This window comes from Coenobita brevimanus, chromosome 71 (genome assembly GCF_032717465.1).
Source record: "Coenobita brevimanus isolate Jiangsu-jjx chromosome 71, ASM3271746v2, whole genome shotgun sequence".
Classification (NCBI taxonomy): domain Eukaryota; kingdom Metazoa; phylum Arthropoda; class Malacostraca; order Decapoda; family Coenobitidae; genus Coenobita; species Coenobita brevimanus.
Window position 1 is genome coordinate 35,548,361 of NC_137024.1, and position 26,182 is coordinate 35,574,542.

A 26,182-nucleotide genomic window follows, 5' to 3' on the forward strand; every position below is an offset into this window, starting at 1 on the left:
CACCACCACCTACCACAACACTTATTCTCTACAATGAAATTTTCCTTATTTCTCTATATAGTACCACTTTTTGTGTGTGTGTGTACAAATTAATGACATATATGTAACACTTTCCCACGCACCTACAAAGTGTCAGGCTGGGGCAGTGTGGATGGTGGTGAGATGGTGGTGCATGTAGGTATTGCAGAGGCAATGGAAAGGAGGCTAGGGGACCGTAAGATGTGGCCAGGGCACGTCTCTGTATAGTCTATGTTGTAATTCCTCTTCTTAGATGTCCCTCCCTATGATAACGATACTCTCATCTCTAAAATTCTCCCAGTCAGACTATCACTCAGCCCCTTCCCTGCATATGTGGGAAACAAGACGGTGGTGGTAGTGGCAGGGTCCAAGTGTCTGCTCATTGTGGCAAGCGAATTGGGCTATGTGGAATAAATCATTGCTCCTACCCCTCATGATTCTTGTGGAAGACTGTCAGTGTAGCTTGCTCCTCACCTGCCTCCAATATGCCTGTTACACACTTTGCACCATAGAAAATGGGCAGGACTTCAAATGCTGGTAGGAAATGCAAAGCATCTATGTCCATCATTCAAATCACCTCAAAGGCTTGTTTTATGATGGCTGTGGCTGTCATACGAGTTTTAGGGGTTAAAGTTTTAGCCTTGTTTAAGTTGAATGATCCATTGATGTTAAAATACATTTTAAAATATGGTATAACAGCTTGAATGATATAATATGCATACTCTAATGGAACTTGAAGAATTGCCAAAATGAAATACTGTACCAGTACTGTATCATTCTCAGTGTACATTGCAGTATACTCAGTTCCATATGTATTCATCTCCGTATATAAGTCAGGTATGTGTTTCAAAATACCAGATCTTTTTCAGTACAGTTGTTACTATGATTTGGGACAAACTGGCCAAGCATTATAGGTAGCAATGGAACTTTAATTAGCATTTTTTTTCTGCAGATTTAATAGCTAAAAAGTACATCAGAAAAAGAATTGAAAACAGGGACTTACAGAATTTCACCTTTCTCTTACAGTAGTGGGATGTACAGCAAGCCAGGTGTGGTTGCTAAACCGACATGGGACCCGCTATCCTACCCAGAATGACATGGGCAGGATGACAGCAGTACTTCCAGGCCTTAGTCAAAAGATTGTTGCCAACCACCAGCAGGGCAGAGGTAATGGTGTTGATGCTTCACTTGCTTCACTGTCCTCACCTTCACGCACAGCTGGTGGCTACATCACAGAATGCTTCACACTGTGATCATGAGTCATATTAACCCCTAAAGCGTGGGTCGTCGCGTTTGTGACACTCGCCAAAAAGGACATAACGGCGGATCATCGCGTTTGCAATTCGAGTTAATTTTGAATAAACTCGGGCAAGGATGTTCCAGCTGGTATTGTCTATCAGTACCACCACCCTTTAGCTACAATTAGCATACTTTACCTTTTACCTACTGACCTCTGTTGTTGCCAAGTATCGCGTTTCCCCCCCCCCCCCACGGCCCGGCCAGCCTGGCTGTGATATATGGCAGCGCTCTGACTGCTCAGAACTGTAAATCTGCGCTCTCCTCTCACAAGCAGTTTATGCTAATAGGAAACGCTTGTTTCCCCAGTTGTCACACTAGCTTTATTTCGCTCGGTTTGCCCCTGTTTAGCATCAGTTTACCGCAGGCTTTCAAAGTGACATTATGGCGAGTTCTAGCTCTTCTGAGTCAGTGCGAGCGGCCGACTGGAATGAGAATAAAGTGACAGGCGTAAGGCAGAATAAAAAGCGCGCCGCGGTTATCTTTTGGGAAGTAATATGATTGAAAATAATTTAGTATACGTGTTTTTAGCTGTGAAAATGGAAATGTTTGTTGAGTGACGGGAAGACCGCCGCCACGCTGCATGTCGGCCGTACGCTTCGTTGATTTTAACCTTATTTTCAGTGCTTATTGTACAAATACAGATTCCAAACTACCTGTACGTTGTAGTATAAAGTTTACTGTGACAGAATGAGGCTGTGGTAGAGGGGAAACTGGGTTGCTGGAGGTGTGAAAGTGAAGATTTTGTTACCCAACTTTGCAAGTCTCCACAAGTCCTTGGGTAGTCCACGAAGGCTCAACATCTGTCTCTGGAGAAAGCTGAATGTAAGTACTATCTGCCATACCAAGTATAATGTTGTAGGGTTAATCTCTGATTTTTGGCTAATATTTTCCTACAGGTACTCAGACCGCGATACAACCCTGCCACCCGGGGGGGGGGGGGGTTGGCTGTCCATTGGCCGCGCTTTAGGGGTTAAGAAATATTTTACACTCTTTGGACATGATACATATTGCAGAATTCTTCATGCTTTTTAGCTTGATTCATTTTACAAAATGCTTCATACTGGTTAATCTTGAGTCATATTACAAAATGCCTCATGGTATTTGAGCATGATTCGTATTCCAAAATCTTCATACTGTTTGAACTTGATTCAAATTATAGAATGCTTCACACTGTTTAGACATGATTCTTATTGCAGAATGCGCTACACTGTTTGAGCACGACCCATATTTAATAAGTACAGACAGTATGGCAGGAGGTGGATGTGTCTAGCTAGCACTCTCAGTCATATTTTTAAAATGATATTTTTACTTTCTTTCAAATTTATTCTGTAAAAGCAGGATTATTAGTGTCTGGTGGATCCATAAGGTGAATTGCAGTGAGACAAGAACATTTAGCAAAAGAGAATGGTGGACAAAAAAAGGTAGGGAAAAGGTGGAAACTACTACACGCAAGTCTAATGTAAACAAAATCACGACCTTCGTGACCGGAGACAACATAGCATGACAAAACGTCAAAGATAACTGTAGCAAGTGTGAAATACAGTAATAGTTTCGGAACAGGATAAAACTATATGCTGTGAACTTAGTGAATACTGGTTCCATATAAAATGTGGAAATGTCCCAGAATCAGTATATGATTTCTTGGTGAATGAAGAAGCAGGAGAGCAGTTGTCCTGGACCTGTGAGTATTGCAGGAGTGGCTGTGACATAGTGTACAAATGTGCGAAGAGACTTGAGAAAACACAGTGTGAGATCCTAGCTCTACAGTCTTAATTTCAAGATGAATTCAGGAAGTGAGAGAGAGTGCATCACAAGAATGGGAGACTGTAAAGGACATGGAGAAGAGACTTGGTACAGTAGAAGCTAGAGAAACTAAAACAGAAAGCAAAGTGGAGAACTCCATGGAAATAGATTAGAAATTCTGAAAGCTAAAGCAGTACGAGCAGAAACGGCAAAATGAAGGGAACAGGGAAGATACTAATGAATCAGCAGCAAGATTGGTTAGTAAATCCATGACAAATTTTTATGAGCAGATTAGTGAAAGGAAATCAAGGGTGAACAATGGTTTTCTGGAATGTGAATCTACTGTAGTGATGTCAAAACAAGAATCAAGAGTGATAGAGAAGCAGTGACAAATCTACTCAAGACTTGTGAAGTGAAGGACTCACTTGGAACATAATTATGGTTATTAGGCAGGGAAAGACTTGTGATGAAGTTTGCAAGAGGCCCTTACTTATAGTATTTGCCAAAAGAAACATGAAATCTGTCTTGTTCTGGAACATAAGGAAACTAAGTGATAATCCTGAATATACGGGGATAACAGTAGCACATGGCATGACCAAGAAAGGAAGAGAGCAAGAGAAAGCCTTGTAGACTGAGACAAAAAAAACTGACCGATTCAGAGAAAGGAAAACATTGTGTAAGAGGACCACCTGGGAGATGCAGGGTGATAAAGGTCAGGGAGAAGCGGTAGATGACACAGTCTATATCTATCTATTGCCAGATGCCTCAATCCCGTTCGGGGTGGCCACAAACAAATCGCCTCCACGTCGCCCTATCCCCCACCATTTCACTGCCCCGCTCCCAACTCACACCCCCCTCTCTCATATACCTCTCCACCCTATCCCTCCATCTCATCCTTGGCTTTCCCCTCCCTCTTCCCCCCTCCACCTCACTCATATACACTCTCTTCGTCAGTCTTTCACCCTCCATCCTCTCCACATGGCCAAACCACCTCAGTGTTTTCCTCCTAAACCTTCCTATCACATCCACATCCACACCACAATGCTCCTTTATATCCTCATTTGTCAGCCTGTCTCTCCATGTGACTCCACATGCTCCTCTTAAATAACTCATTTCCACTGCTCTCACTCTTGACTTGTGTCCTTCCAGCAGCGTCCAAGCTTCACTTCCATACATTAGAGTTGGTATCACAATACTGTCATGTAGTAACTTTTTCACTTTCCTGCTTCTTATCACTGCTTTCAAGGAACCAGCAACCTTTCTTCCCTGCTGTACCCTTTCAAGCACTTCACCCTCCAAACCTCCATCCTTACTCATCACACTACCCAAGTACTTAAACGTACTCACATTTTCCAATTCCTCACCATCCAACCTCGCTGTACATTCACTGACTTCACCTCTCTCAAAGATCATCACTTTACTCTTCCCTACATTCACCTTTAGATTCCGTTTCTTACACACTCTCCCAGACTCATCCACCAAGCCTTGCAGCTCTCCTTCGTCTTCACTCAACAACACAGTATCATCTGCAAAGAACAGTACAGGGAGTTTCCAAACACTATCCTCTTTCACCAGGGCCACTCCAACATCCACTACTCTGCCTTGTACCTCTTTTATTACTCCATCCATGTACAGATTGAACAACCATGGAGACATGACACATCCCTGTTTCAAACCAACTTTCAAAGAGAAAAATTCACTCAGTTCACCATCCACATGCACTCCAGCCTTAGCACCATCATACATACTCTTCACAGCATTCAACAACTTCCCATCTACTCCATATTATCTCAATACTTTCCACAATCCTTGTCTAAGGACCCTGTCATATGCTTTCTCCAAATCCATGAAAGCCGCATACAACTTCTTTCCCTTCTCTAGAAACTTTTCCACTAAAGATCTAAGAATGAATATCTGATTCACACAATCTCTTCCCTTCCTAAAGCCTCCCTGTTCTTCTCCAACTAATTCCTTTGTTATTCCCCTAACTCTGTCAATAAGTATCCTACCATACACTCTTCCTATTATACTAAGAAGACAGATGCCCCTATGATTGCCACACACTTCTTTTTCCCCTTTTCCTTTGTACAAGGGAATAATTATACCTAACTTCCAATCCTCCGGGACTCTACCTTCCTCTCAGGCCAAACTGCACATTTTCCACATCCATTCTACTACTATCTCTCCCCCATACTTCAGCATTTCACCACACACTCCATCAATTCCTGGGGCTTTCCCCAAATAACTTTCTTCATTGCTTCCACAACTTCTATCCTACTGATTTCTTCCTGTCTTCTCACCTCCCTCCTTCTCCCAGCCATTCCCAAGCCACTTATACTCGCATTACTTCCATCCTCTATGTTCATAGATAGATAGATAGATAGTTCTCTCCATCTGCTCACTTTTTCTCCCTTCTCCACTAGTAATCTACCATTTTTATCTTTCACTTCCCTGCCAACTTCACTTCCACCCTGTCTTACTCTTTTCACCTCTTTCCAGAACATTTTCTTACAGTCCCTCCACTTTACATTCAAGTTCCTTCCAAATTCCTCATCCGCTCTCTTCTTACTCTCTCTTACTAATCTTTTCACCTCTCTCTTTCTTTCTACATATAACTCTTTCTTCCACCTCTCAATTTCTTCCACGCCCCTATTTCTCGTCCATTCATTATATGCTTTCTTTTGTGCCACAGCCTGTCTCACCTCTTCATTCCACCACGCTGTTCCTTGCACACCCCTCCGTCTTCTCTTCATCCCACACACCACATCACATGTTGCACATATTTCTTCTGTAAATATCCTGCACACACCTTCCCCTTCCCCCATCTGCTCCAATTCATAATTGCCCAATCGTTCCTCCACTTCTCTCTTATGCTCTGCTTTTTTCTCATCCTCTTGTAACCTTTCCACTCTCCTTACAAATACTCCTTCTTCCCATCCTTCCCTTCTTCTATTTCTCTATCCTAATTGGAACTTGATTCTGGCCACCACCAAGTAGTGGTCAGAAAGTCTACTCCCCCAACCTGTATAAACTCTTGCATCCATCACACGTTTTCGCATCCTTTCATCCACACACACATAATCAGTCTGCCTTCCTTTCATTCAGTTCACCACCTACCCTTCTCATCACTTGCCATGTATACCTGTGGATCATTTTGTGCCTGAAGAGGGTATTGGCTATCACCAACCCCCTCCCAGCACAGATGTCCACTAACGCACTCCCATTCTCATCTATTCCAGCAGGCACACCCCACACACCAACTATTCCATCCACCTTCACATTCCCTACTTTACCATTCATATCACCGATCAAAAACACTCTCTCATTCCTTCCAAACTTTTCCATGCACACTTCCACATTTGTCCAGAACTCTTGTCTCACTCTGCTTGTACGATCTTGCATTGGAGCATACACACACACAATTGCCCACATTTGTATTCCAACTTTCAATCTTACCCACACAATCCTTGACCCAACTGATCCAAACTCTTTTATGCTCTTCTTCCATCTTTTACTCTCAACTATACATACTCCTTCTTTAGCCCTCTCATTCTCACCTACTCCTGCACGTATACCCCATCCATACTCCCATTCTCTCACATTCTCACCTCTCCATTTGGTTTCAGTTATTCCGCATACATCAACTTTCGCACCCTCAAGCACTTGAACAATCTCTCTCTCTTGCACCTCATCATTCACTCCTCTTACATTCCATGTTCCAGTTACCATGTCCTTTGTCCGGTCCTTGGTCGTCATCTTTTGGTCAGTTCTTGTCCGAGGCTTATTGTTTGTCTATCTATCTATTTATTGCCAGACGCCTCAATCCCGTTTGGGGTGGCCACAAACAAATCGCCTCCAAGTCGCCCTGTCCCTCGCCATTTCACTGCCCTGCTCCCAACTCACATCCCCCTCTCTCATGTACCTCTCCACCCCATCCCTCCATCTCATCCTCGGCCTTCCCCTCCCTCTTCCCCCCTCCACCTCACTCACATACACTCTCTTCGTCAGTCTTTCACCCTCCATCCTCTCCACATGGCCAAACCACCTCAGTATGTTCCTCATAACGCTTCCTATCACATCCACATCCACACCACAACGCTCCTTTATATCCTCATTCGTCAGCCTGTCTCTCCACGTGACTCCACAGGCTCCTCTTAAATAACTCATTTCCACTGCTCTCACTCTTGACTTGTGTTCTTCCAACAATGTCCAAGCTTCACTTCCGTACGTTAGAGTTGGTATCACAATACTGTCATGTAGTAACTTTTTCACTTCCATGCTCACTTCCCTGTTTCTTATCACTGCTTTCAAAGAACCAGCAACCTTTCTTCCCTGCTGTACCCTTTCAAGCACTTCACCCTCCAAACCTCCATCCTTACTCATCACACTACCCAAGTACTTAAACGTACTCACATTTTCCAATTCCTCACCATCCAACCTCGCTGTACATTCACTAACTTCACCTCTCTCAAAGACCATCACTTTACTCTTCCCTACATTCACCTTTAGATTCTGTTTCTTACACACTCTCTCAAACTCATCCACCAAGCCTTGCAGCTCCCCTTTGTCTACACTCAACAACACAGTATCATCTGCAAACAACAGTACAGGGAGTTTCCAAACACTATCCTCTCTCACCAGGGCCACTCCAACATCCACTACCCTACCTTGTACCTATTTTATTACTCCATCCATGTACAGATTGAACAACCATGGAGACATGACACATCCCTGTTTCAAACCAACTTTCAAAGAGAAAAATTCACTTAGTTCACCATCCACACGCACTGCAGCCTTCGCACCATCATACATACTCTTCACAGCATTCAACAACTTCCCATCTACTCCATATATTCTTAACACTTTCCACAATCCTTGTCTATCCACCCTGTCATATGCTTTCTCCAAATCTATGAAAGCCGCATACAACTTCTTTCCCTTCTCTAGAAACTTTTCCACTAAAGATCTAAGAATGAATATCTGATCTACACAACCTCTTCCCTACCTAAAGCCTCCCTGTTCTACTCCAACTAATTTCTCTGTTCTTTCTCTAACTCTGTCTATAAGCATCTTACCATACACTTTTCCTATTATACTAAGAAGACAAATGCCTCTATGATTACCACACACTTCTTTTTCCCCTTTTCCTTTGTACAAGGGAATTATTATACCTGACTTCCAATCCTCCGGGACTCTACCTTCCTCCCAGGCCAATCTGCACATCTTCCACATCCATTCTACTACTATCTCTCCCCCATGATTCAGCATTTCACCACACACTCCATCAATTCCTGGGGCTTTCCCCGATTTAACTTTCTTCATTGCTTCCACAACTTCTATCCTACTGATTTCTTCCTGTCTTCTCACCTCCCTCTTTCTCCCAGCCATTCTCCAGCCACTTATACTCGCATTACTTCCATCCGCTACGTTCAACAATTCCTTAAAGTGTTCTCTCCATCTGTTCACTTTTTCTCCCTTCTCCATTAGTAATGTACCATTTTTATCTTTCACTCCCCTGCTTATTGTTTGTCTTTTTAGTAAATTGTTTTCCGGGGAGGGGCACTGACCCTCCGCCAACCCTTTTAGTCACCTTTTACGACAAGCAGGGATACTGAGGGAGTATTCTTGAAAATGAGTTGAAGTGCAGACTTAAGGCTATGTTAATGTGCCCAAAGTTATTGCAGTACAGGAAGTTAAACCAGAAAATTGTAGATACAAAAGAGGTTTAGAGGAGTACATGTTGGAGGGATATGAAATGTTTGATTAAAATGTAAATAGCAGTGAAGGAAGATGTTTACTAATGTATATTGAAAAGGGAATAAGGTATGCTGTAATGTTATAGAGTTGAAATAAAAGTTTATTAGTGAAGATATTCTGCAATAAATTGAGTTTCCTTTTGGCTTCAGTTTAAAGGAGCTTTAACAGTGTTGACTTGAACGATGAGGATCTGCTGTTGCTGATGCAAGACATAAGTGAGAAGGACCTAAAATACAAGGTTATAATTGGAGATTTCAGTCTCCCCAAAAGCAGCTGGACAAACTATACCACATATGCAGGATTAAATGATTTACACAACTTGTTCATTGAAAAGGTAAGGGATGGATACCTTACACAACACATTACTGTCATTACACAATTCAGAGGAACCTGTGCTGGCAATACCCTTGATTTGGTGTTCAGTAGTGATGACACACTTATTGAACAATATTGGTTTGACTCACTACTGGAAAAAAGTGACCACTCATGTATATGCATTCAGTGTGACTTTGAGGAGCAGGAAGAAACAGGAAAGAAACATATATACTGTACATGCATGATAAGGCTGACTACGCTCAAACGAGGAAGGATCTGAACATTGATTGAACTGAAATCCTGTCACAAGGTAATGATATGGAAGCCAAGTGGAATGCATTTAAAGACAGGATGCAAAGAGCAGTGGATAAATACTGTATGTATGAAAGAGGATCATTTGCAGAACCAAAAAAGAAAGAAAGAGGATGTATAATGGATTGCCAATGAGCAAAAGACTTTGGACCAAGATCAAGAAGAAGCAGAGACTGCAAACACAATGGGTTAAACTTAAGAATATGAGGAACACAAAATGTGGAGAAGAACTTAATGGTAGAAATTTGTTGGAAGTAGAAAAATTGAGCATAGAAGAGTGAACAATTAAGTGAAGAGAAACAAGAAGAGCTATAAAAATGAATAACTCATTAACAAAAATGCAAAATCAAACCCTAATTTATTTTGGAAATATGTTCAGTCAAGAACAAGGGTAAAGTCAAGCTTCCAGGAAGTGTAGAAAGACATGGACAAGATAAAAACAGCAAGTGATACCAAGGAGGCAGAAGTGTTAAGTTCAGTGGATTCTTGAATTTGGATGGGCATGGGTACCTAAAAATCACCGCGAAATTCAAATAATCAAAATTTAAACTGAACTTCTTATGGGAAAAATTAGTTTGCGTCCGGAGCCTCCGAACCTAACTACATAAAATCGTGATTTTTTTACCACACCCCCTGTAAACCTTATGAACTATAATTGTGGTTAAGTATCTGTAGTTCTGCATTATATTGCTATACTGTCAGCACATGTATACTTGTGTATTTCTGCCCTTTCCTGTATTGCCATTTCTCCTTTGGCTGCGAAGATTTAGAGGAGCCAGGCTGCTCTTGTCCATTACCACTGTTACCCAAAGAACCACTCTTGCTTGCCATCTTGAAATAGGTAAGTTGTGACGAAAATACAAAGAAAATACATACAACTAAATTGCAGTGAAATGCATGTCCACACGTGGAAGGTACAGGCTGAAAGTGCGGCACTTGGCTGTAGAGGGCTGGCCGCTGGCAGGACAGTCACAAGATGGCCGCCGAACATCACCTTGCACATGGCTTGTTGTTGTTGGTGCCTGCTCCCATCCAGGAGCTCTTGTCCTTAAACAACATGGCTTTTTTTTTTTTTCCTCAGTCTCTATTGTTCATTTCTATGTTGCTTCTTATTTTCGTAATTACTGTACTTTTCTTCGTTTCAGTATCTGCCTACTGTATTTGCTACCACTTGTAATTCATTTTGTTTTAATATATCTGTTATTGATTGTTTTCCTTTAATTTCTCTTGTTATATCTTCGAGTTATTAAATTATTGATTAATTAATAATAAGTATAATTATAGAATGACGGGGAATTGTCCAGGGTGCGAATAGTCCTGACGGGATATCGTCCATGTTTTGAAGGGGAATTATCTGACGGTGAATTGTCTCGGAACCATATCATCGTATGCTTCACCTATGAATAAATGATGTTGATTTTCATTCTCTTCTTGACATATGTCACATATGATATTAGGTTAGGCTCATACTTATTCTTATAATTTTCCTTCACTTTTAGCATTTTGGTTCGTATAAAAAATATTATCTTTGCTTGTTTTGGTTGGAGTCTGGCCCTGAGAGCACATCACATGCAATATTAGGTTAGGCTCATACTTTTTTTATAATTTTCCTTCACTTCTAGCATTTTAGTTTGCATCAAAAATATTATCTTTGCTCGTTATGGTTGGAGTCTGGCCCTGAAAGCATCCAAATACGTGACTTTGCATCGAAAAGTGAGGTGGCAGACCACTCCAAAATGCATTGAAATTTGATTCGTCGAATGGATGGAGTGTGTGGTGAAATGCTAAAGCATGGGGGAGAGATAGTAGTAAAATGGATGTGGAAAATGTGCAGATTGGCCTGGGAGGAAGGTAGAGTCCCGGAGGATTGGAAGTTAGGTATAATTATTCCCTTGTACAAAGGAAAAGGGGAAAAAAAAGTGTGTGGTAATCATAGGGGCATTTGTCTTCTTAGTGTAATAGGAAAAGTGTATGGTAGGATACTTATTGACAGAGTTAGGGAAATAACAGAAGAATTAGTTGGAGAAGAACAGGGAGGCTTTAGGAAGGGAAGAGGTTGTGTAGTTCAGATAATCATTCTTAGAACTTTAGTGGAAAAGTTTCTAGAGAAGGGAAAGAAGTTGTATGTGGCCTTCATGGATTTGGATGAAGCATATGACAAGGTGGATAGACAAGGATTGTGGAAAGTATTAAGAATACAAGGAGTAGATGGGAAGTTGTTGAATGCTGTGAAGAGTATGTATGATGGTGCTAAGGCTGCAGTGCGTGTGGATGGTGAACTGAGTTAATTTTTGAAGGTTGGGTTGAAACAGGGATGTGTCATGTCTCCATGGTTGTTCAATCTGTACTGTACATGGATGGGGTAATAAAAGAGATAAAAGTTAGGGCAGTGGATGTTGGAGTGGCCCTAGTGAGAGAGAGTAGTATTTGAAAACTGCCTATACTGTTGTTTGCAGATGATACTGTGTTGTTGAGTGAGGACGAAGGGGAGCTGCAAGGCTTGGTGGATGAGTTTGGGAGAGTGTGTAAGAAATGGAATCTAAAGGTGAATGTAGGGAAGATTAAAGTGATGGTCTTTGAAAGAGGTGAAGTCAGTGAATGTACAGTGAGGTTAGGCGATGAGGAATTGGAAAATATGAGTACGTTTAAGTACTTGGGTAGTGTGATGAGTAAGGATGGAAGTTTGGAGGGTGAAGTGCTTGAAAGGGTATAACAAGAAAGAAAGATTGCTGGATCCTTGAAGGCAGTGATAAGAAACAGGGAAGTGAGCATGGAAGTGAAAAAGTTATTACATGACAGTACTGTATTGTGATACCAACTCTAACGTATGGAAGTGAAGCTTGGACGTTGTTGGAAGGACACAAGTCAAGAGTGAGAGCAGTGGAAATGAGTTATTTAAGAGGAGCATGTGGAGTCACATGGAGAGACAGACTGACAAATGAGGATGTGTAGGAGCATTGTGGTGTGGATGTGGATGTGATAGGAAGCATTAGGAGAAGCACATTGAGATGGTTTGGCCATGTGGAGAGTATGGAGAGTGAGAGACTGATGATGAGAGTGTATGTGAGTGAGGTGGAGGAGGAGAGAGGGAGGGGAAGGCCAAGGATGAGATGGAGGGATGGAATGGAGGGGTATATGAGAGAGGAGGATGTGAATTGGGAGCAGGGCAGTGAAATGGTGGGGAACAGGGTGACGTGGAGGCGATTTGTTTGTGGCCATCCCGTATAAGGGATTAAGGCATCTGGCATTAGTTAGATAGATAGATAGATAGTGTTGTACCAGCTGAAGAGTGTACTTGTAAATGTGTACAAAGGGAAGGGTGATGCCCTGGAAAGAGGAAATTACACCCACTGCAAATTGATGTAGGACCTGTGCCCAGAACTGCTATGGGAGAGTTGTCTGTCTTTGCTTTATGTTTCCACCTTTACCAAGTGAATTTATTGGGCAAGAAGTAACTGGGAACTCCTCTGGTGCTGGCAGGAGGTGGTGAAACTCTCAAAACGTCAGTGCTTGCCCAGAAGCGAGAGTGGGAGTATGGTATATGTTTCCGTCTCCCCGAGCTTGCACCTCCCTCTTTTTTCGTATACATTACTGTTTGGTTTGTTATCTTCCTAGAGTCGAGTTGTCATGCCTGGAAATTACTGCTCAAGGGATGAGAGGGTCCATATCATTGCAGCAGGATAATGTCCCTATCAATACAATTTGTGAATGAACTGGACGCGGAAAGTTGACTGTCATGAAGATTCTTGCTGCAGCGAGCGGCCTGCCATCTGATGTCGTACCAGAGCACAAGCATGGAGGTGGAAAGAAGAGGATGACTTCCAGAGGTACAGATATGCTTCTGAAGAGGGAAGTAACCAAGAATCCTCAACTGACAGCAGCAGAATTGAAGAGAATGCATCACCAGCTGTTACAAGATGTCTCACTTCGAACTATTCATCACCGCTTGGAGAAGGAGCTGGGTTTGCCAAGCCGCACTGCAGCCAAGAAACTGCTTCTCACTGACCGCATAAAGGAGAAGCGCATTCAGTTTGCCAAGAAGTATGCACACTGGACATCAGATGATTGGAGAAAAGTTATGTTTTCTGATGAAAGCACATTTCAAGTGTTCCAGGTGCGTTCTGCCAAGGTTCGTTGCCCTCCCTTCCGTAGTCGATATGACCCTGCTTACACTGTGCTGACTGTTAAGCACTCACAATCAGTAATGGTATGGGGGTGTTTCTCAGGTGAAATGGAAAGGGGAGGCCTCTACTTTCTTCCTAAGAACTTGATGATGATTGGTGGCCAGTACATTAGTTCTGAAAGACCATTTGTAAAACTTTTTTGCTATTCATGGGTGCGACTTGTTCATGCATGATTCAGCTCCATGTCACAAGTCAAGAAAGGTGACAAAATGGCTTCAAGATAATCGGATTGCGGTCCTCGACTGGCCAGGCAACGGTCCGGATCTAAATCCGATCGAAAACTGCTGGGCAAAGACGAAGAAATTAATGGCAGAAAAGAAGACACCCAATCTGGACAACCTCAAGACTGAACTGACAAATGTTTGGTGCAAAGAAATGTCCTTAGATTGCTTTAATCTAAGTGATTCCATACCAAAATACATCCAACTGGTCCTGAAAAACAAGGGGAACATGATTTCATATTAATGAATGGCATTTCATGAACAAACATTGTGATATACTATGATTCCTGTGTTTTTTAATACCTTGTGGGGGGAGGTCCTAAGTCAATTTGCAGTAGCTGTATAGAGGTATAAAACTTTTAGATCAGATAATGAAGGTAATGGAGAGAGTTCTAGAAGGTATGATTAGAGAAGGAGTGAATATTGATGAGATGAAGTTTGGGTTTATGCCAGGCAGGGGGACCACTGATCCCATATTCATTGTTTACAGCTTCAGGAAAAATATATTGTGAAGATAAGGGATCTGTATTTTGTTTTTGTTGATTTGGAAAAGGCCTTTGACAGAGTCCCTAGAGAGGTGGTGAAGTGTGCAATGAGAAAGCTTGGGTTGGAGGCTGGTAAGGGTGTTTATGGCCATGTATGTGGGTGCGCGCACGCAGGTAAGATTAATTGGAGATTTGAATGATGAGTTTTCCATGAATGTTGGTGTGCATCAGGGGTCAGTTTTGAGTCTCATGTTGTTTATCATGGTACTTGAAGCCCTCTCATGTGACTTCAGAAACGGACTCCCGTGGGAGATGTTGTTTGCTGATGATTTAGTGTTGACTGCAGAGAATGAAAGGGAGGCAGAGGAAAGATTAGGAAGTGGAGAGATGGTATGGGGCACAAGAGTTTAAGGGTAAATGCAGATAAGACAAAAGTGATGAAATCTTGGGTTGGCGGTGGTACATTCAAAGAAGAGGGAGAGTGGCCATGTGCAATTTGCCACAAGGACGTGGGAAGTAATTCGATCTTGTGCAGTGTTTGTGATAAATGGGTGCACCAGAGATGTAGTGGTATTAGAAGTAGACTGCGAGATAATGCTGATTTTATGTGTGCAGCGTGTCGGGGAGAGCAGGTGGAAATTGTCAGGCATGAAAGAATTGAAACATGCTGATGAGTCTCTTGAGTGTGTGGAAGAGTTTTGTTATTTGGGAGACATGTTGTGTGCTGGAGGTGGGGCTGGAGCTAGCTCTGTGGCTAGGGTGAGAAGTGGTTGGAAGAAGTTCAGGGAGCTGTTGCCTCTCCTGACATTGAGAGGACTCCCCTTCCTTGTTAAGGGGTCTTTGTATGCGGCATGTGTTAGGTTTGTGATGCTGTATGGCAGTGAGACGTGGGCAGTAAAGGAAGAGAATGTTCACATGCTCAAACATAAAGAAAAGACAATGATTATGTGGATGTGTAGTACGTCCCTGCGTGCAAGGCCTGGGGGGGCTGGGTTTACAATAGAAGAGTTGAGAGTTAGGATGGGACTGGAGTGTATTGGTGTTGTGATGAGGAGAGGTAGATTGAGATGGTTTGGGGTGTGGAGAGGATGGGGGATGATAATTGGGTCCAGAAGGTGAGAAGTGTTAATATTGGGGATGGGGTTGCGAAGAGTAGACCGAGAAAGACGTGGGACGAAGACATTAAGTGTGACCTCAGGGTTAAGGGACTGAACAGGGAGGCTGCCATAGATTGTGCAGCATGAAGAGCTGCCTTTAGGTGACCAAGGCCGACGCATGCAAGCATGTTGTAGCCTTCAGTAACGAAAACGAAAACAAACGATTGTAGATTTTTTTAGCCCCTTTGTATCTGTCATCTGTTATTTCCACATAAAAGTGTGTTCATATCCTTGTGCTGTACACTCATGTGCCTTAGCTCCTCACCCTCTGTTTCAGTCCCTGGCTGAAAGTATGATAAGCTGTAGCTTGGGTTTAATACTGAATGAAGACCTGTTGTTGCTAGTTCAAAACTTTTTCAGAGTGTTGAAGTAAGAGTCATCTCAAACTGTTCCTAATGCAGTCTAGCAGAGCTTCAGACTGTTGCTTGGACACTGGACAACAGATCTTTGTTTTATGGGAAACAGAGTTATTATTTGCTTGCAGCATGGGTAGGATTAGAAGATGGTTATAAACTGTGACTTGCAGCTGTACATCTGTGTGCTATGTTATGATAACTAGAGATGTAGTACTTGTGTCGTGTTAATCATTCTTCTTTTCATCAGGCTGCTTGAAGGAGAAAGAGTTAGAGCAGCTACAGGACTGGTTTCCCCCCTATGGCCCACATGACAAGGAACAGCTACAGGAGACTGGTTATGATGAGCTGGCAGCCTTAGGGGAGTATTGGCGTTCGCTCTTCCCTCACCTCTTCGACGGACACTTTGATTCAGCCAAGTTCAAGGTTTGCTCTGGCTTTCTTGCATCCTAAGACCCTAATCATTTCAGAATAGTAAGATCATTGATATTATATGCTTGTTACTGCCAGATGTTTAAATTCAGATCATGAGAGACCTCTGATAATGAGCAGTTTAGAAACAGTCTCCATTAACCCCTTCACTATATGCTACTGCCATATGGTATCATTCGGCTTAAAAGAAACCTCCTACTTGTGTGAGTGTACAGGTCAGAAACAACTTCCATTAACCTCTTCAGCACAGTGGTGACAGTGTTATTTTATTCCTAACATTGACACATTTCCTAGCAGATTGTTCTTATACTAAAGAGGTAAAAAAAATGTTACAGTGATACGCCAGTTATAGTTACTGATATACTTGTTTCAGGTAGACTTCACAGTAAAGAACCGTACAGGTCAGAGCGCCTACCATTTCCTCAGGGGCATGTTTGGTGAAGATGAAGTGGGCAACATAGAGCTACCACAACCATACAGCCCAAACTTCATCTTGAGGGTGAGTCCCAGGATTATATCCTATGCATATGAAGGAGTTTTTGTCTTTCTCATTTTTCTGTCTTGCATTATATTTTTACTCTGGTTATACAGTATTGGTGGTAGGTGGTGGTGACTGTTATCCACTCACATATATAGTGCTGCCTACTTCTTCCTTCATATTTATCATTCTGCCTCTGTGTCAGTCCTCTGCAATTTTATTTTCCCAAACCTTCCTGTCACTTATTGTTACTCTTCATTCCTCTTTAGGCAACTCTACACAGAATGGTAGCCTAATGGTATCCTGTAGCTTAGGAAACCATTTACAGTACTGGATGGTAACAATGTAACCAAGTAATGGGGTGATGTGGAGCCTGCTATGGTGCCCCTCCTAACTAGATTAAGTGACGGATATGTGGGATCCATCCAGGAACCAAACTTCCACGCTTCACCCCATGCCTCGCTCTTGTGGAATGCCGTCAACTTCAGGGGACTATCAGCTGACTGTGCAGGACAGTTTTGCAGGGGCAGCTACTTTCCAGCAGGTGATTTCTCTGCTCGGCCAAATTGGGGTTCAGCATCAACAATAACAACTTTGTATATATAGATAGACAGATAAATAGATATACAGTGGTCCCTTGATTATCATGCATAATTGGTACTGCACCAAGTGCATGATAACAAAAGCACAGAACCTATGTTGATTTATCCTGATTGGTTCTGGACACCCCTCTCTTAAACCCAAATTTTCCCCTTTACAGTAATTTACACACTGAATACATACATACTATTATGGTAAGTTTCAAAAACAAACATAGGCATAGTTAAGTTAATAGAAATTGTTGAAAAAGGCACAATAAGGAAGTAACACTTACCATATAGAGACCCAAGATGAGTTTGAGGTAAGGGTTTCTGAGGCTGGGGGGGTGGAGAATTGGTGGTCTTCACCACTTAGGATTAACTTTTTGAGAAGGGCCTCATCTTTGAATTCCTCAAAGCCACCAGAAGCAGAAATCAGCTCATGTATGAGATGAAAATGTTTTTTAGTTAAAAAAAAAAAAAAAAATGTGATAACAACAGGAGAGCAGATTTTCATCTTGCAGTGATATTTATATATCTAGAAAGGCAGACTATAAGAGAGAAGTGGAAGAACCATTGGGTAAGTATGATTTGGAGCAGATGGGGGAGGTGTAAGGTGTGTGTAAGGTATTCACAGAAGAAATCTGTGCAGCATGTAAGGTGGTGCGTGGGATGAAAAGATGAAAGGGGGTGGAAGGAACAGCATGTGGAATGAAAAGGTGAGACAAGCTATCTTGGGAAGCAGAGGCAGGGAGGAAGTTGAGAGCCAGAAAAAGAGTTCTATTTAGAGACGAAGAGAGAAATGAAAAGATTAGTAAGAAGAGAGTGAAAGAGGAGTTTGTAAGGAATTTGAGTGTAAAGTGGAGGAAATGTAAGAAAATTTTCTGGAAGGAGGTAAAGCGAGTTAGACAAAGTGATACAGAAAGTAATAAGGGGGTGAAAGATAAAAATGGCAGATTGCTTGTGACGAAGGGAAAAGTGAACAGATAGAGAGAACACTTTAAGGAGTTGTTAAACATAGAGAAACTAATTAACACAAATATGAATGGCTGGGAGAAGCAGGGAGATGAGAAGAGAGGAAGAGATCAATTGAATGGAAGTAGTGGAAGCAATGAAGAAAGCCAAAATGGGGAAAGCCCCAGGAGTTGGAATGTGTGGTGAAATGCAAAAGCATGGGGGAGATGTAGTAGTAGAATGGATATGGAAGATGTGCAGATTGGTCCGGAGGGAAGGTAGAGTCCCGAAGGATGGGAAGTCAGGTAAAATTATTCTCTTGTATAGAGGAAAAGGGGAAAAAGAAATGTGTGGTAGTCATTGGAGCATTTGTCTTCTTAGTGTAATAGGAAAAGTATATGGTAGGAAACTTATTGACAGAGTTAGAGAAATAACAGAGGAATTAGTTAGAGAAGAACAGGATAGTTTTAGGTAGGCAAGAGGTTGTATAGATCAGATATTCAGCCTAAGGTGTTAATGGAATAGTTTCTAGAGAAGGGAAAGAAGTCATATGTAGCCTTTATGGATTTGGAGAAAGCATCTGACAGAGTGGATGGACAAGGAATGTTGAAGTTATTAAGAATATGTGGAGTAAATTGGAAGTTGTTGAATGCCATGAAAAGTATGTATGAGAGCTGCAGTGCGTGTGGATGGCGAACTGGGTGAATTTTCCTATTTGAAGGTTGGATTGAAGCAGGGCTGTATCATGTCTCCATGGTTGTTCAGTCTGTATATGGATGGAGTTATAAAAGAGATACGTGGTAGGGATCTTCTCACCTACCTTCCAGACCCGTGGTCATCCTCCTTTCGAGACTTGGGCCAAAGCTTTGCCATTGCACTTGACATATCAAAGGCATTCAGTCGAGTCTGGCATAAATCCTTAATTTCCAAACTTTCCTCTTACGGTTTCTCTCCTTCTATCTGTGTCTTCATTTCTAGCTTCCCTTCTGGTTGTTCTGTAGCTGCTGTGGTAGATGGCCACCGTTCTTCTGCAGAGCTATCAATAGTGGTATTCCTTAGGGCTCTGTCATGTCACCAACTCTCTGTCTTTTATTCATCAATGACCTTCTGACCTGTACATCTACCCCTATCCTATCTCTGCTGTTGATTCCACCCTTCACCTTTCCATTTGTTTTCAACAGCATCCATCTCAGCAGTTACTTCAGTAAACAAGGGATGAGGCTATGGTACACCTAATGTCTGACATGGGTAATAACTCTGACTGGGGTAAGAGTAATCCTGTTGTTTGTAATGCATCAAAAACTCAATTCTTACATCTATCAACCTGACAACATCTTCCACAGGAGTACCCTCTGATTCCTAATAATATCCAGCTTAATCCTGCATTATCTCTAAATATACATGGGGTTTCATTCTCTTGGGATTTACCTTGGAAAGAACATATTACCTCTGTTGTAAAATCTGCTTCCAAGAGATTAGGTGTGCTTAGCTGACTCTGTGCCTTCTTTACCCCTACACAGTTATTGACCTTTTACACGTATGTTATTCACCCCTTTGTGGAGTACAACTCTCTTGTGTTGGGAGGCTCCCCACATACAGCTCTTCTCAACAAGGTGGGGTCATAGGCCTTTTGTCTCATTAACTTTCCTCCCCTTACTGGCTCCCTTCAACCTCTGTCTCTTCGCCACACTGTTGCATCCGTATCTCTTCTCTCTTGCTACATCAATGGTCATTGCTCCTCTGAACTGTTTGCTTGCATCCTCCCACTGCCACAATGGGTGCATAACACCCATCTAGCAACAAACTCTCATTCCTTTTCTGTCCAACTCTCTAATGCAAGAGTTAACCATTACTCCCAGTCCTTCATATATGCAACAGGTCAGCTCAGGAACTGTCTTCCTGTGTCTGTATTTCTTACTGCCTATGATCTCCAGTCTTTCAAATGCAGTGTATCCAGGCATCTCGAATTGTACAGGTCTTGAATTTAGCTCTGTTATCTTGTTTTTGTTTTTTCTTGGAGGGAACAAGTTGTGGGCTCCTGACCTTTGATTCCTTCTTCCTTGCTTAAAAAAAAGAAAAAAGTCACTTCCTTATTTCTTATCACTGCTTTCACTTCCTTATTTCTTATCACTGCTTTCGAAGAACTTGTATTGTAAATACTGTATATATTGGTTCTGTGACTATTTTGCTTTCTTACACATAGGATGTAGAGTAGAATGCTAACTGGTGACTGACTCTATACAGTAGACTAGAAAACAGTCGTGATGAAACACAACTTAGATTATTCCACTAACATACATATTAAATATAATCATTGTCTTTATAATAATCACAGTGGCTCACCAAATACCTCTAAAGAAATCATGCTTAGACTCTGATGACACACACTGTTTTATATCCCAGGGAGACAAAACTGGTTCATTAGTGAAGAACCCAATTTTAGAATCTGATGATAACATCCTTGAGTACATCAGGAAAAGAGCAGAATATGGTGGTGAAATTTGTCCAAAGATAAATGGATGATTGAAAGATATATCATCTGTGGAGCTGGAAAAGAAAATTGCTGTCTGTCAGAGAGAATGCTATTCCAACACCTGCCACAAGAATTGCTAGAAGTCACAAAAATGCACTTCAAAAAATCAGTGTGGTTAGGACAAGTACCCTTACTAAGTCAGATCCCAGGAAGGTCGGCAACTCATTTGGAAAAACCAGCAACTTCTACATAAGATGCTGATGATTCCTTTACGTCTGTCCCCTTTATCAGCTCATCATCAGTCCCTAATGCAGGAGATGTCCCTCCCTGCCTCGTGACACAGAATTTATCACTGAAACAGGATCAGCTAGGAGGACAATTAATTTGAAGAAAATCTATGAAAGCCTTGGTGTGACAGATGCAGCAGCTCTTCCAGGATTTCATGCTTATGCTGAGACAGATCAGACAGAGATTTGCTGGGAAAAGCAAGCTGACCTGTTAGAAAACATTTCAGGAAGCCTCTGGTGATATCAAGGAAGGATTCATTGAGCTGGAGAAGGCAAACATGCTATCCTGTGAACTTGAGAAATGGCTGGAATCATTTGTGTGTCAACTTTATGATCCTGGGACACCCTTGAAAGATGTTGGTGACTTGAGATTTTTTTTTTTAAATAACAGAACAGGGACAGGAAAAATAAATGAATAAAAAAAAAATTCATACACCATATTACTGGCATCCTCCATTCATAAAAAAATCTGTAACAGTTGGACTTGAACAGCTGTAGGTTGAAGTTTGGGGGGAAACAACTCCAGGGAAGCAAATTGCAGAGATGCAATTCGAGGAATAAAAGAATTCTGATTAGCAAAAGTTCTGCAATATGGCTATGTGACATTCCAGTCATGGGCGCTACCAGATGCCCGTGTAGCACGAGGTAAGGCATGGAAAGGTGGCACAATAGACGTAACTTCGTCTGAGCATTCTCCATAAAATTATCTGTAAAATAATGCAAGGGAGGCAACATTCCTTCATATTTGTAGGGGAGGTAGTTTATTTATAATAGCAGATGTTTTGTTTTGTAGGAAACAGGCTGAAGGTGAGAAACTTCCACCAACAAGGGGAGCTCTTCATCATTTGAAGCACATTACCAGGCTATGATAAGAGATGCTGATGTCACTGGAACACCAGATCTGCAACTTCCAACAGACTATGAATGAAAAATACAAGATGAAAGTTGTGTGCCAATTCTGACATTGGACCCTCTCCCTGTTTTTCTGGCAGTTGTTAAGCTAATTAGATGCAAGTATCTCAGGTCACTGTGTGAAACTAAAAGGTGCACATGCAGACAAAACCAGATGTACTGTACTGAAATGTGTAAGTGTGAATCAGATCACATTATGTGTAAAAACACTATTGACAGTTTTCTTGCAGCTCTTCAGAATGATCTTAGTGATGTAAAGAGATTGAGTATGCAGACTTGAACATACTTTTATAAACAGTGAACTGTTTTATTTTCTCATCATGTAACTTTGTCAACATTTATTTTGTAGCATAATATTGTAACACTTCTTCATCCTAATATTAATAAGTGATGATCAGTAATGCTTATTAAATATACTGTAAGTATGACAGTAGAAAAAAATTAAATATTTTCATTTTATCACATCTATGCTTAACCCCTTAACCGCAGGGCATCACTTTCGTGAAGCTTGGAGCAAGGGATCATACCGCGGGGTGTCACTTTTGTGATTCTGTGTTATTTTGAATTCACCCGGGCTTTCAAGCGGTGGCTTGTATCATCTATGAGTACTGCCAATGTCCAACACTAGTCAGCACTCCTAATCTCATCTGTACTCCCATCCATTGTTGGCAATTTAGCCATTTCTCCCCCTTCTTGACTCCCCTCCCTACCCCCCCCTCCATTACCCTATCGTCTCGCCTGCCCGGCTGTGCTACGCTAAGTAAATCTTCCCTGGAATTTTTCACTGATTTCATCCATTGAAATAAGCCCTATGCCCTATTCTTATATCAAATAATATATACAAGAAAGAAATAAGGTAAGTGAGAGTGCCATACACTTAGAATTGGCTAATTATCACCTGACAACACCTCACGTGCACTTGTTCGCTAATTTTCGCTGTTTATTTCCCCTTGAAATATGCTGTATAATCTATTTTCGTAATAAAAATATATATAAGAAAGGAAGGGAGAAGCCTAAGTGATATTTACATTCACCTGGAACTACCTAATTATTGCAGGCCACCACACTGTATTCTACGCTAAGTAAATCTTCCCTGGAATTTTCCACTGATTTCATCCATTGAAATAAGCCCTATGCCCTATTCTTATACCAAATAATATATACAAAAGAGAAATAAGGTAAGTGATAGTGCCATACACCTGGAATTGGCTAATTATCGCCTGACAACACCTCATGTGCACTCGTTTCCTAATTTTCGCTGTTTATTTCCCCTTGAAATATGCCGTATAATCTATTTTCGTAATAAATATACATATAAGGAGGTAAGGGAGAAGCCTAAGTGATATTTACATTCACCTGGAACTACCTAATTTATTATGTATTGTCTTGGTTTCCTGCCAATCATTTCATTACTGTACTATATATTAGCAGGTCTCACAAGGCTAAAGTTGGTAGTATTGCACTCACCCAAGCCAGGCGGCAGGAGGCCACCACTATCAGTTCACTGTCGTCTTTCAAAGTGAAGGTATGTCTGATTTGCTTCTGCTAAACCTGCTAACTCCCGCGTCTTTTCAGCCCCATTCAAAGGGCCCTGTGACCTTTACCCCCTACTAAACCTCGTGTGGAAAGAGGTAAAGGGCTGACAATTGATAAAAGAGTGACTACGATCTTTCTGTTGAGTAAAACAGTGCAATTGGAATTGTAAATAATGTGTAAACAGCAAGTGAAAGTAATGAATGTAAATATAGGTGAACAGTGGAAAATAGTTTTATAAGTTACTTCAACGTTGGGTCTGGTTAGTACTTGGATGGGTGACCGCCTGGGAACACCAGATGCTGTTGGCATAACATTCTCCTTACGTGTCAAGTGGGGTTGGTGGAGGATTAGTGCCCCTCCCTGTAAAACAATTAACTCTAAGCCCTTGGCCACCCCGTTTGGGATACATGGCATCTGGCAATGAATGAACGATGAAGTTACTTCAAGTGACAGTGCATAACACAGTGTAAATAAAATAGAAATGTAAATAATGTAAATAAAATAGAGAACGTAAATAGAAATGTAAATGAGTAGTATTATAAGAATACGAGTATATATACCCTAGGAGTAATGAAAGTGAAAGTTTCACTCTAGCATGTATGAATACTTTGAGTTATGAGAGTGAAGGTGAAAGTAACATTCACTCTCAATGTTAGTATACAGGACGAGAAAGTGAATGCTACGTATTTTACTGAAAGAAATTGAATGCCTACAGTGACAATAAACTACTATTAATGAAGGAAACTTATGGATAAAGACTGTAGATATATATATAAGTGTTATATAGTAATAGAAATATAAACTGTGAGTGTTTTTATGAATAATAAATGACAGAACACCAGCGGCGAACTAGCGCAAGTGGGAAGGTCATACGCCCTCGTAATTTTCATTGTTTACACAGTGTTTTTTTTTTTTGAAGTATGGATTCCAAACTATTTGAGAATCATAGAATAGAGTTTCTAGTGATAATGTCAGACTGTGGTAATCATATTATGGGTTGTAGGGAAGTGTAAAGTGGAGACTTTGTTACCCAGCTTCAGAGGTCTTCACAAGTCCTATGGTACTCGACGAAAAAATGGGAGAAATGGAGTTCCCCCGAGCTAAGCCCTGTATTGGATATATAGCCCCGCTAGGGTTACAGGAGGGAGCTACCCCTCCCGGCACGGCAGCCTGGGCGAGGCTCGAACTTGCAATCCCCCGATCACAAGTCCAGCGCGCTACCACTGTGCTACCGCACCCCCTGGTACTTGACGAAGGCTCAACAAACACCCCAGGAGAAAGCTGAAGGTATGTGCCATAAGCATATATGATTTTAATATTCTAGGACTAATAACTGATTTTTGGCAAATATTTTTAGAGAGTCTATCGAAGCGCGAATATGCCCGCGGGAGCCGCAAGAAAAAGCAAAACAAGCCCACGGTTAAAGGGTTAATATACTTATTTTGAAATTTTTTTTTTCTTGTTTTTACAAAGATAATTGTCTCAGTATATGAAACTATTTCATTTTATGTTTTAAAAATATTTTCTGTTATACATGACAGTCATTTTAAATTTTAGCACACCCAGTAAGCAGTCAGTTTGTATGCATACCATATATATTTTTTCTTGGCCTAAAATACAATCAATAAACACAGTACTGTAATAACTTTTCAGGCCCATGTACATTTCTCAGTGTGGATTTTGATATCGTCAGTGAAAGTTGTGGCAACCGTTGTGGATTTACCATATGTCGTGTTGCTATATTAAAGAGCATTTAGGCTTTAATGTATTTTTTTACCTGTTAAACATAGGTTTTAACTCAAATTTCATCATTATAATATCACAGTATTAAATGTTACAGACAGTTTCTTGTTTTGGCTGCCACCTTCAAAGTCACGTTGCTTCCTGAAACCATACCTGACGGAGAAAATTCCTAACATGTATTTTCCTACTTTAGGTCCCACGCTTATCACAATAATCTGTGTTGGCAACTTTTACTATTCAGTGCACACATACTTACATAAACCCCTTGACTAACTTGGAAGGTGATGTCTTCCTTGTTTTATGCTTGATATTTTCATAAGCTTTTATGTAGTATAGGAGAGACAGTTTGTTCTGCAGTTGTTAGCTATAGCTTTCATTAACCCCTACAGTATGAGAGACCTTTCCTAAGTTAAACAAAATCATCTGGAAGTAACAAACTAAAACCATTGTTGTGTGATGTATTGGGTGAATGTAGGAGTGGGTATTAGCTATCAGTGTTACCATTTTGCTTCAGTTCTACAAGGCGTGTCCCCGGTGGTTGCGTGAGGTGTACAAGAACAACGAGACCACATACAAGGAGAGGCAGTTGTTTGTGTTGACAGAGGACTTCCAGAATGTGGCCCATCTGGTCAGTGCTCGACTTGGCTTCATGCACCCTCTCACACCAGGTGAGTTGGGACCAGAATATTTTAAGGGTAGAACTCTGGCCTTAGACTATGATGGAACTGCATGTAGGGGGGGGAAAAAAAAAAAAAACAACAGTCAACTCATTGGGCCTTTTATTTAAGCTCTGCTACTCCAAGAAAACTGTGTTCATTTTAAGAAAGCTGTCTAATAACATAGCCTTTAATGAAGACTGTTTCCAACTCTTTCACTACACTGGGTATCTGATGAGGTAAAAGTTTAGCGTTAGAAAAAAAATCAGTGCTGTGATGGGGTTGGGTC

The 26,182-nt window shown here is 41.4% G+C and overlaps 1 protein-coding gene across 1 annotated transcript in view; it reads left to right on the top strand.

Annotated features, from left to right (window-relative positions):
• LOC145406829 (multiple inositol polyphosphate phosphatase 1-like) overlaps positions 1-26,182 on the top strand; it is a 162,858-nt gene that overhangs the window by 17,426 nt on the left and 119,250 nt on the right. Inside the window, exons 2-5 of the mRNA XM_080277929.1 lie at positions 1,045-1,185; positions 16,095-16,270; positions 16,650-16,775; positions 25,752-25,905. Of these exons, the coding sequence (XP_080134055.1) occupies positions 1,045-1,185; positions 16,095-16,270; positions 16,650-16,775; positions 25,752-25,905 (597 nt within the window). The remainder of the gene's footprint in view (positions 1-1,044; positions 1,186-16,094; positions 16,271-16,649; positions 16,776-25,751; positions 25,906-26,182) is intronic.